A 12,127-nucleotide genomic window follows, 5' to 3' on the forward strand; every position below is an offset into this window, starting at 1 on the left:
TTTTAAAGACTTAACGAATTTTGAAAGTACTACAAGATACAATATTGTATTTCAATGTGCAGCATCACTATGTGATGTGATTGTATATTTAGCATACTGCTACACTGCATTTTTGTAGTTTATGGGTTTTATTGATACCTTTGCATATAGCCTTTTTTACAAGTACAAAGTTTGATCTGAAGATATATTTTAACTATTAGGTGTTGGGCCATATGTTCTTCTGAGTAATAAAAGGATACAAACAAGCTATTGGAGACTTTATGCAAAGCGAGACATCTCCTTTTTCCCTGACGTGTTTACATCTGAAGCCAATTGACTACAATTAGGTTACCACAATAACTGACATTACCATTATGGAGTTTATAAGAAATGCAAATCAAATATGAAATCAACCACATATTATAAAAATGCTGTCCTGTGAATGCCACACAAGGAGTTTGGAAGTAATTGCTATCAGATTACTGAAATTAAAGAAGTCACTAATATGCTTTAGGATTTATGAATTTTTAGAGCTACAAGAGCAAGCACCGCCTTTTTTAAACATATCAGGTTTAGTCCCTATCTTATCATAATCACTGTGAACTTACACTTAAGACACATTCAAACTGTAGAAAAGTAATACAAACAAAGATCTCTATTTTCGGTATCATAAAAAGGACTGACCCTCTGTAGCAAGCCTGAGGGAGTCACCTACTGTGAGTGAATCAGCATGTGTTGACTGTATGGGCTCACCTGCTGATGGAGACATCGCTGTAAGTGGGGCTGGATGACAATTTAATCCCTCTTGCAGACAGGTCATCATCAGATTCTCTGTCTTCCACCTTAATCACTGAGCGGCTTTTTGCTTCTGCAACATGATCTAGAGGAGGCAAAAATATATATATATCGATATATCATTGTGTCAGACACTGTGGGGGAGAACAGTGGAGAAATAACCTGTCAAAAGCGGTGTGATTACAGTGAACCTGACATCTTAATGTTCTTTGGACACCAGATTGTCAAATATTCTCAATGGTAAGAGAATCTGCTCTTACGGTCATGCTCTTATGGTTATGTTGGTACCATAATATATACCTCGCCTCTCATACAGGAGACTATGTCATGCAGTTTCTGTGTTTTCTTTTCATTTGTATTTTGCATACAAATTAGCACCATGCAACCACATTAATTAAATCATCTAGTGTAAATCCCACTTAATTAAAACCTGCAGCAACTGATTTTCTATGCCACCAGGGGGCAGCGAAAACAATTTGTGAACACAACATTAACATATCATCACCTTTTAAGTTTATGCGGTGAACTTGTTTTACAGTTCCAGCTGTTAAAGTGCAACAGGATCATTCATTCGTGTTGTGCCTCTGGCCACCTGGTGAATTTGAGGGCACGGATGGAGCCTTCTGTCCTGACTCTGCATTCATTTCATCTGTACTTGTGCATGTTTTCAGAAAGTTTATGGATATGGACGAAGCGGAGCAGCGCCACCAGAGAATGTGGGGGCAGTGTAGCATAGTTTAACAAAGAGACGAATGTAGGAGACGACAAAGAAATTTAAAAAACGTTGGAACCGAACAAATCAAAATATAGTGAAAAGAAATCTCTGGCCATATGTCACAATGTATTTAATAGCCTGGAATTCCAGCGCCGTCAATAACACTGACTCCATTAAACGGACATTATTACAACCTCCTCAAACATTTCCTCCTTTGTTGCAGTCACTGTCAATGTAAACATTTGACTCGGCCCTCTAGTGCCATCTATTAGCTGTTTCTATGCTACTATAAAAGACGCATGAAAGCATGAGGGCACAGACATTTTAACCATTTGAAACGGATGTAGCTGTTTTTGCACAGAAATGGGGCATGAATGAGCCCTAAGTCCAAGATTCCTTCTCTTTTACTTCTGTTTTGGGCTTTACTAACTCCCGAAGGAAATATCTGGCTCTTCCATTGCTAAATGCTCCACTATGAGTTTTTCCTTAGGTGATGTGAGGGTCTAAGGGCAGAGGGATGTCGTATGCTGTAAAGCCTTCTGAGGCAGACCGTGTTTTGTGATAATGGGCTTTATAAATAAAATTGACTTGACTTGACTATGTTTGGTGCTGAGCAGTTGGTTTTAAGAGCTTTTTCACTGCAAAGAGCTGCCTGCTGCGGCTGATAATACTGCTACGACAGTGGTGAGCGTGAACCAAAACACTGACGTTATGGGCAACTCTGAGTCTTTACAAATCATTCTCTATAGAGGACAAATAGAGTATGAATCTGAATTACTAATTATATGGAAAAAATATTACTGATGTCAAAGACTTAAAAATGTGGTTGTAAATTACCAAAAAATAGAATAATACAAAAGCTGTAGGTTACTAACTTTTTTCACCATCCCTGCACTTCCTCTTTAACATTTTATAAATCGTTCTCCACTGTTCCCAAAACACATGAAAATACATAAACGCTATTGATGCATCTTATCCATCCTTGCCTGATGCGCTGATCAATAGATACATGTTGTGAATTTGAAAGGGACAGAACAATAAGTTGAGTGCATATTCACACACAACCAGCAGGGAGTCAGAACCACTGCATCAAGTGGCTCATTTTGTATATTGTGAGAAAAAAAACTGCTTTGCCACAAAGAAATCAATGGCATTCCCATGGGGATGAAGGGACTTATGCTAAAGGGTACAGGAAATGTTAAAAATCTCCTGTGGCTACGGTGTATTTCATTCTTTGAAAAAGGTAATGAGTGTTGTCGTACCTGCAGAGTGTGTTATTTGTGCATCCTCTCCTCCCACAATGACTTCCTGTTTAATACAAGGCTGACTGGTGGTCTCTAGGCGACCCCGAACTTGGGCAATCAGCCGGGAAAAGTCACTGCTGTGCTGCTTCCCTGCAGGCAAAATAGAATATATGGCATGTGGAAAAGTTAAAGAAGGGCAGAATATACATCTTATTGTTTGAGGTTAGGGTCACAGAGATGCTAATGCCTTAAGGTCGACAGCCCATCCAGTGATGCATCACAGACAAATTATATAAACAAATGCCCATCCTCAAACACACCACCTTACAGCACATACATTAATATTTATAATGAATGCAGGCTCGTTTTTCTTTGAGAGACGACAATATCTGGAACACATCAAGCCAATCGGATTCATATTTGGACTTGGATATGACAAGTTCAACCTTGAAAGGCTGAATAGAGTTGGGCAAAGCACAAGGTTTTATTTATTAGCTTCTGTATTTGAAGCGAAACACCACAGATACAAGCTCCAAGATGAGATCACTGCAGCAACAAAGTCTTTTTACTACTGTGGTGGAGACCAAACAGTCATTTAAAAGACATTATAATAACAGACTGTGAATGGGCATAGGCAAAAGAAAGTTAGGTTTTGGCACTGATCCAAAAGTGAAGGATTAAATCACTTTCCACATAAGCATCTGCAAATCTGTGATGTTCATATAAGCAAAGACAGGAAAAAAATAGACAGAACTGACAGAGAGACACCAGAATAAACACCTCAACACTGATTTCCACACTGAACAACTCTGCTTCCTCCAACAAGTCACAAGGTCTTAATGAGCAAACGATTCCTTTATTCTCACATAAAGATGAATCAGCTTTACTGAGCTTTACATTAGCAAAAATTACACATTTGACTAAGATGTGACTTCAAATCAAGCTGCAGCAACTAATGGGGCTGAAAATTAAAACTACCACAGATTTGCAAAAAACTGAACTTCTTCAAACGGTCACTTGTGGCTGGCTCCAGAAGTGAGTCAGTTCCCATGCACCCCCATGTTAAAATGCTCAACATAGAGCGGAAGTAAACATGCTTACAGCCTAGTACAAAAACTGTTTTGGTCTCTATAGCTTAATTCCCTGATTATGACAATTGTACAGGGAGTGAATTTTTAAATAACTCACCTCACCTAAAAAAGTACCTCAAAGTAGTCAGATGTTCCGTTTTTCTGGTGAGTAAATTTTGTTCTGATAGATTTAAGCCTCTTTTTCACTAGCAAAAATTAACATTAGCATTATCAAAATTAACCATGGGTGTAAATGTACTTTGTTTGTTTGTTTGTTTGTTTGTTTGTTTTTAGTGTGCAAGCTTGGAAGGACTAAATTGAGTTCTGCATCTTTTGAGTTACAAGTTATGGTAACATCTCATGCACCTAAATGCAGTTAAATTCACAGACATAAGGGAGGTATCAGCACACATCAATTTGCAATTAATTCCAAAAAAAGGTAATTGGTTTTTGCATTTTTAACACTGCGAGATAGTGGATAAATTACGACAGTGGCCATTGAGGATATAACTTCACTCACATCATTGTTTTCAGCTGGTAGGCTCATACACAGATCAATCTGGTTTACAAAGCAGGATTTTCTGATTTCCTTTCTGTTGTTGTGGGTTAAAAGAATGTTTTCTGAATAATCAACTTTTGATTGTGTTAGCACTAAAAGAATATGTCACATTGAATGCTATCAGCATCCAGTGGATTCGGTGCGTGCTGCTTTCACCTTCTTGTCTGCTCATTCACCATTCCCAAAGATGTCAGAGTGAGTCATCCACATCCTCCTCTGATAAATCAAGGTTATCACAGCAGTACAGCTATTTATAGAATCTACCTCCTGTGAGTCACATCCATTTTTCAACCACTTTTAAAGTTAACCATGCTGTTATTTTCAAACAAGCTTTTTAACTTGTCCAGCCATGACAACACAACTTTGATAATGTTCTGCGATGCTACTGTTTTTGTTTGACCTGTGCCCTGAGAAAAAAAACCCAGACATGGTCTGGATTTCTGTGCATCTGTATGTCTTTGAGTAATTATCTATGCGCTCATCGCAAATGGAAAAGTCTTAAATAGCAAAGTAACACTACGAATCATAATAAAAAAGTCTTCAGTGTTATTTACACTGAGGGATAAACCCTCATCAGTTTTACATTTTCATTCCAAAGCTGACTGCTGAATAACTCACTGAAGAAACAGCAATGCTGCTGTTTCTGGGGCTGGTGATATGCCCTGGAGGGTACATGAGGCTGGCTCCTAATGGAGGGCTTCTTGACTGAATAAAGTAAGAGTGAGATATTGGCTGGGCATCACACTGAATATGCAAAATCTTAATGATTTTGTCAGAGACACAAAAGTATGCACACTGGTGAGTATTTCCTCTTCAGTTTCCAGAAGAACAGTCTCTACTTCTCCACTTCCACTACATTACCATGGAACAATTACTCAAATTTGACAAAAATATAATTACCACTCAAGGAAAGCTTCTAGTGGATATTCCTACTGAACTAGCTGCCTTGAAATGAAAAAATAATAAACAAAATGATCTTAAAACTTATGCTTTGGAAAACTGTATTCACTGGCTCGCATCAGGATGCCCGAAGCGTATTTAATTCTAAGCCATTTTTCAAGTCAACTTTTAAAATATCTACTTTTAAGACTTTAAATATCTTCTGTGGCTGAGTTTGTGTCCTGCATTGACCTGCTGGCGGTAACTCAGGGAGAGTTTTGCTATTCGATAGTTTGAGGTATTCTAACAGATGATCGCAACCATCAAACTGGATTTGCAACTGCATTTCAAAGAAGTGGTGGGCTGCCCAACCTAAAATAAAAAACGCCTCCACTAACGTAAGAAGAAATAAAATCATTTTCATGGAATAAAACAAACCTTCACAGAAAAAGAACAAAGTTAAGATTTCAATGCTTTCTACCTCTGGGGCGAAAAAAATCTTGAGGGAAACCCTGATCTTAAATCTAAGGTGCTGCTTTCAATTTCTGTTCACATCTCATGGGTGTGAGTTTGAGTGTGAGTGTGAGTGTGAGTGTGAGTGTGAGTGTAATGCTAGGTTTACTTCTTTAAAGGAAATGAAAGGAAAATGAAATACAAGAAGAGGGAATGAAGTTTAAAGACATTGCTGTAGGTAAATGGAGTTAGTGAAATAAATGGTAGATTTGAATCGTGCAACATGTTTGTACAGACACACCTGAGACATTGAGATATACAGTACAAAAAAAGTACACAAGTTAAAAGTTATTTTCTAGCCATTTTGCCTTTCCCCAATTGATTGAGTGTTTCACTGCCTGTTTATACTGACGAGCCTTGTTTTTTTTGGGGGGGTTTTTTTGAAAAATTTTTTGGGCTTTTATTGCCTTTAATGGACAGGACAGTTTATGCGTGGAAGAAGGAGGAGGGGGGAGGGGCAATATGCAGCAAAAGGTCGAGGCCGGAATCGAAACCACGGCCGCTGCGGCAAGGATACAACCGCTGTATATGGGGCGCCGCTCTATCCACTGAGCCACCAGGCGCCATGACGAGATTTGTCTTTAAACTGATTCACAGCTGCACTTCACTACAACAGGAGGATTCGACAAAGGAGCCAAAAGCAGAAGTGTGTGCCACTCTAGCCAAATGGAAAATTTCACCAAAGTGTTTCCCAGTATTAGTTTTTAAGTGCTATGAAATATATGGTGTCAGTAAAAAAGGAGAAAGCAACATTACAAACACTTAAGTGAACACAAAATTGGTCATTTCGACTAGAGTATAAAAACAAATTTATACCTTAGAAAGAAGTGGCCCATCTTTTCGAGATAACATTTTGCATTTCTTCTTGTCTGATGTGGGGTTTTTTCTATAGTTGACAGCATTTTTACACTTTTATAACTGAATCACACAGTTTGGCCATTCAGCTAGAAGGCACAGAGGGTCATACCATTTTCTCAGAGATGAAATGAATGTATGATATCCAAGTTTTTGACTTTGTAATTTAACAGAGATGAACATCATAAAATGTGTCCTTTTTGTCTTTCTGAGGGAAAATGAGGATTGATGTTATGATTTTACTGGCAGCAATTGAGTTGATGTTATTTATTTATGTTGCTCCCAGGAGGACAGAATTTCATTTGTGCTTTTAGTTGTTTTTGTACAACTGGAAAAAAAAGCATTTTGATATTATATTGCACTTTGATCTATTTTTTAAACCATCTGACAGTGAGTGAATTTGAGTGGTTAGTTTGCTTATCCTACAGCTACTACAAATGCTAAATTCTGACTAGTTATTTCATCACATACAGGCACAGACGGTATGTCTTCATATTAACCTTTTGACGGATGATATAAAGTTACGCAAAACAATTTCATCAGTTGACCTTTATTGGCACTGGCTGCCAGCTCATTGAGTCAGACAGAGGAGGTCTAAAAGGATTAATAGTGAAAGTGACCTGAAAAAATTACTTACTGTAATTTGAATGCATCTCATCAATCTCCTTCTCAGACTGATTCTTTGCAAAAACCATCACCTGCAAGAGATTTGAATTGGCAAGAACATGTACATCCGTATTAAGATTCAATGAAAACAAAAATACAATATTTGCAAAGCAACTTCCCTGTGTGATTCTCAACTTCCCTCACAACTCAGGTAAATTTCAAGGTGAAGAGTGTAAGCTTTAGGGGGATTTGGTAGCTTCTAGCAGTGAACTGCAGGTTGCAACCAGCTAAAACTTCCTTGCTGGAATCCCTTCAGTATTCGGGTCTCTTCCTCTCCATAACAAACAGAACAGGGGATTAAAAACACTAAAAACTTTTACGTTACAAATCAGTGTATCTTCAACACTGGTTGACATGTTGCTGTGAAAGGCTTGTCTACAAATACCTAATTGTGTATTGTGTGGTCATCTTTTTTCTCCAATAACTTAAGACCTATACTTTCAGGAGGTTTACACTGGATTATCCACAGAGGTATCTTCCTCTCCAAAACAAATGGACTCGATAATCTCAGTCTGTAAAAACACTAATTAAAGCAGCTTCATCTTAAAATTGGCTGTTTTTAAACGCTGATCAGCTTGTTGTGGAGGAACTGCTAACCACGCTGGCTGACGTGAAAAACGCAAGGTGGAGCCAGTGTTTGGTTTGTCCGTTTTGGGTTACTGTAGAAACACGGTAATGCAACATAGAGATCTCCTCAAACAAGGAAATGCTCCATTTTTAGATATAAATAGCTGATTATAGGATGTAGGGACACAACAGTGCTTATTTTCAGGTTATTATATCCTTAAGAGAACATATTCAGGAATTCAATTTCTGCCAATATCCCCCAAATTCTACACACTGGACCTTTAAGAAGAAACATAATACTACAATTCAAGCCCAAAAGATATCCCATGAAGCAATTACTTTTATACTCACAGGTTTGGATTTCCCCTGCAGCTGATTTCTGATCTTCTCATTGGCCTCCAGTTCTTTGGCAATATCTTCAGCTGTCGACAGAGGGAATACAAATCTTTATAACTCTTGAGATCACAAATATTGCCTGTTATATTGTGCTATCAAAAACATAAAAGACATTGACCCATGACGTTGCTGTTCAAAATGGAGGCATTCCCGGGGATGTCAGTTAAGAAAACAACAACCTGTAAGATCAAATGTGAACATACATCTTATATGTTCATCACTAAAACAAAAGATTCAGAACATAAAATTTCATCGTGTAAGAAAACATCTGGAAGTAAATGTGGATGTAAAAACATTTTTGCTCAGCACACTTCTTGTTGGTGTGAAACTCCGAGCCCTGTGTAATGAAAACTGTGTTAGCACATATTACAGTGGGTGAGTCAACTCAGTTTTAACATACACCTCATCACTGTGCTAACACAGCACTTTCTTTGAGTTTTCATAATCAAATTAATTTTAGTTATTCCAGTGATGTGATGCATGCATTTCATCAAGACAAAGTGCGGTTGCACACATTACATCAGTCAATCTACTCTTGACTGCAAACATTGCAGGAATACTTCACCCACCAATGACCATATGTGAATCAATTCGTCATGCTGCGTTACCTTAAATTTGTGAAGAAAACTTTGCTTTTCCGGCATGTCTCAACAGAAACACATGCATTTTCCAAAAACAAACCTTAGTATTGGATTCTGGCTTTGGGGAGAGTATAGGTAAGTTTTACTTTCAGTTAATTTTTTAACAGTAAGGTCTTAGTGAAAATGCATGTATTTTTAAGTAAAGGTTTTACTTTTAAGTACTGAGCAAATAACTGGATTACAGTTGCAAATCGTAACCATTTTCCTTAACTGATTATTGGTAAAATTAACAATCTGCAACTGCAGTTAAAAAAAAAAACAAAACTTTGCCCATTTCAAACAATACAGTACAATTAGTTATTTCCTCAAAGTTCACAGCAACATACTGCATATTATTTGACAGCATTGCACAGCCTACTGATTACTCAATTAAATTTCACATGTTCAGTTTAAGTCTTAATGACCAATTCGATCGTTGACTAATTATCCATAGACTGGACAAATGGGACATCAATTGTGTGTGAGAGTCTGCAAAACAGATGTTTTAATATAGTTATAGTTAGACTATAGTATAGACTATAGTTATAAAACTTCCCCAGTAAATTATTAAATCAATATGTTAGCCATTTTGCATGGGGGCATTCTAAAAACACAAAGTTGTCTTAAAGAAATCAAGGTAATTATTATTATTATTATTATTATTAATAATAATAATTGACATATAAAAGGTCATTTTGGGGTGAAGTATTCCTTTAAATACAGTATTACCCTGATAGTATAATGGTATGACATAATATCCTCACCTGATTTTGGGTTCAGGGAATCACACTGGGCATTGTATACGTGGACAAACTCCTGGTGTCTTTTGATCAGCTGGTCTCGAGAACCCTGCATTGAGAGATGGCACTCTTTGAGCCTCCGCTTCAGCTCCTGCATGGAGAGTAGGTTGTAAACCAGCTTCGCCATTGGGCGCCTCTTTTTGTCAAGGGAGCTGCAACGAAAAGATCAACTCGATTATTTCTGATCACCAGATGTTTACTTGATAATGCGTAGCGGGTGAGCTATTGTGCAGAAAAAAAAATTCAAATAAATCATGCTATGGCCAAACCAGCTAAGCTCATAAAAAATATTAATGGATGGGAGTTGCCATTTGTCAGCCTGATGAAGGAAAAGACCTCTGATGATCTATAGTCCTGTTAAATTCAAGACAAGGCTGTCATATGTCTTATATCATATTCTATACTTTGTATTGAATATAAGACATTAAGTATAAGCTATTAAGGTTGGTAGCAAGAGAAATCCTCCTCATGCAAGCTGGCTACATGAGGCCAGAATATTAAAACCTCTGTAATTCATCATTATGACATCAAGGTCTACTCCAGATTAAGTATTTTGCACTGCTACAATACAATATGACCGATCATTAATAGAACATCATATTCGCTGCATGAGTCATCAGTCAGCCTGGGACACCTTTCAAAGGCCACTCACAAAGATCAGTCTCTAAAATTATGTCACAGACCCGCTCCAGCAAGATGAGTAGCCAGGCTGATGGAACTAAATATATAGTAAATACTAATAATGTGTAGTTTCAGTAGCTCTGCCTCTTTAAGCCAACAAAAGCGTGAGAACACTTAGTGAAAGCTTTTGTTTACAGGACTTCTAGCTTTAAAGAGAAAATAAATTATCACCCTCCCTCTATTTTATCCAGAACAGTCAGGGGCACAGTCAGTGGAAACTTTTCCCTTAGGAAAAAAAGTGGAAAGACCAGATGGCAGAAATACAGCGTCACATGAAGGTACATCCTCCTATGTATATTGTTAATATCTGTAGGTAATTAAAATGCGAACATGTCTATAATAAATTTCCTTGAAACATTTGGGAATATACACTAACACACAATATCAAATTTCATCTGTGCTTACCATAAGGTATATACATACTGTAAATCAAGGACATTTACAGTACATCCTAGCCTAGCATAAATACTGGAAGCAGGGGAAAGTTGCTGGCCTTGCTCCATAAATGCCAAAAATATGTCATCCTCTTACATTATGGTCTTGCAGTCTAACATCACTACATATAAAAGTAGGTTAAGCCTGAACAGTCACACAACTCCTGGATAAACACGTCTAAATGATGTTTTTCAGTAAATTTTATAGATTTTAATCCAATAATCCAATCATTGATTAATCAACTGACTATTTTTAGGGATGCAGGATAATATCGACACATCATCGGTACCCACAGATATTTGCTTTAAAATTAAACATCGGAATTGGCCAATATGCTGATTTCTGCAATTATCACAAACCGATACGTCTTTTATTGACAAAGTGAACATGTACAAAACCTGAACCCTAAGTTGAAGTATTTTTATTTGCACAAGAAATTAACATTACATACACTGAAAAGCATTGTATTTTATGACTCCGTCTGCTGGTGGCCCATCACCATGTGAGTATGCATAATATGTTAATTCCACTACTGAAGTGACTTAATGATCATTAAAAATAAGTTGGGGAAAAATATACATATATCAATAGCAGTCATCAGCCAAATAAATAGTTTTTATAATAGCATAACAACGATAACAGATATCAACAAAAAAAAATCTGTTCTCGTGCGTCTCTAATTATTTTCACAATGAATTGAACATCTTTAAAAATTGTGAAAACTGCCCATCAATATTTCCCAGAACCCCTCTTTAGATTGCTTTGTTATCTCAAATAACATTCTAAATTCCAAAGACGAGGGTTGATAACAATTAGTCTACCATCCATTGATCGGTCTTTGAGAATTTAATCAAGCGTTAAATTTAACCCATTTATTGATAGGCTATGAATTGCTGTCAAAGTATCTGCAATATGTTGCTTTTAGCTTTGACTAAGGAAATTACACATTTGGTCTGATATAAGCAAAGTTTTTAAGTTGGGGTTTTTTTTTTCAGAAAACAATTAATTGATCATCCATTTGACCACTTCGATTAAGGAAAGTGCTTACGATTTGGAACCCTACCAAAGACTCTTTATTTACTATCAGACATGACGAAGAAAAGCAGTAAATTCTCACATTTAAGAAGCTGGAACCACCAAATCTTTTGACATTTTTGCTTGAAATAAACCTGAAACAATCAATTATAATTTTCTTTCAAATTTCTAATAAATTAATTTACTTATCGTTGCAGCTGTAGCGTACAGTCACAATTGCTGGTCCACAAATGGCTCTAGCAAATGCCTGCTTCGAAAATCCTCCACTTACCCCTAATTTCTTTAATGTTTGAAAGTTTGCTCTTTGTCCCTAAATCA

At 37.0% G+C, this 12,127-nt stretch overlaps 1 protein-coding gene across 2 annotated transcripts in view; it reads right to left on the reverse strand.

Moving 5' to 3' along the window:
* Positions 1-12,127, reverse strand: part of rad18 (RAD18 E3 ubiquitin protein ligase) — a 69,811-nt gene that overhangs the window by 47,145 nt on the left and 10,539 nt on the right. For both annotated transcript variants that reach the window (XM_088087721.1, XM_042504288.2), the window contains exons 7-11: positions 9,623-9,810; positions 8,194-8,264; positions 7,247-7,307; positions 2,752-2,883; positions 733-859 (exon numbers count right to left, since the gene is read on the reverse strand). In XM_088087721.1, the coding sequence (XP_087943847.1) occupies positions 733-859; positions 2,752-2,883; positions 7,247-7,307; positions 8,194-8,264; positions 9,623-9,810 (579 nt within the window). The remainder of the gene's footprint in view (positions 1-732; positions 860-2,751; positions 2,884-7,246; positions 7,308-8,193; positions 8,265-9,622; positions 9,811-12,127) is intronic.

The sequence above is a fragment of the Plectropomus leopardus genome, chromosome 2, assembly GCF_026936395.1.
Source record: "Plectropomus leopardus strain MGB_pleo_1.0 chromosome 2, ASM2693639v1, whole genome shotgun sequence".
NCBI classification, from domain to species: Eukaryota; Metazoa; Chordata; class Actinopteri; order Perciformes; family Serranidae; genus Plectropomus; species Plectropomus leopardus.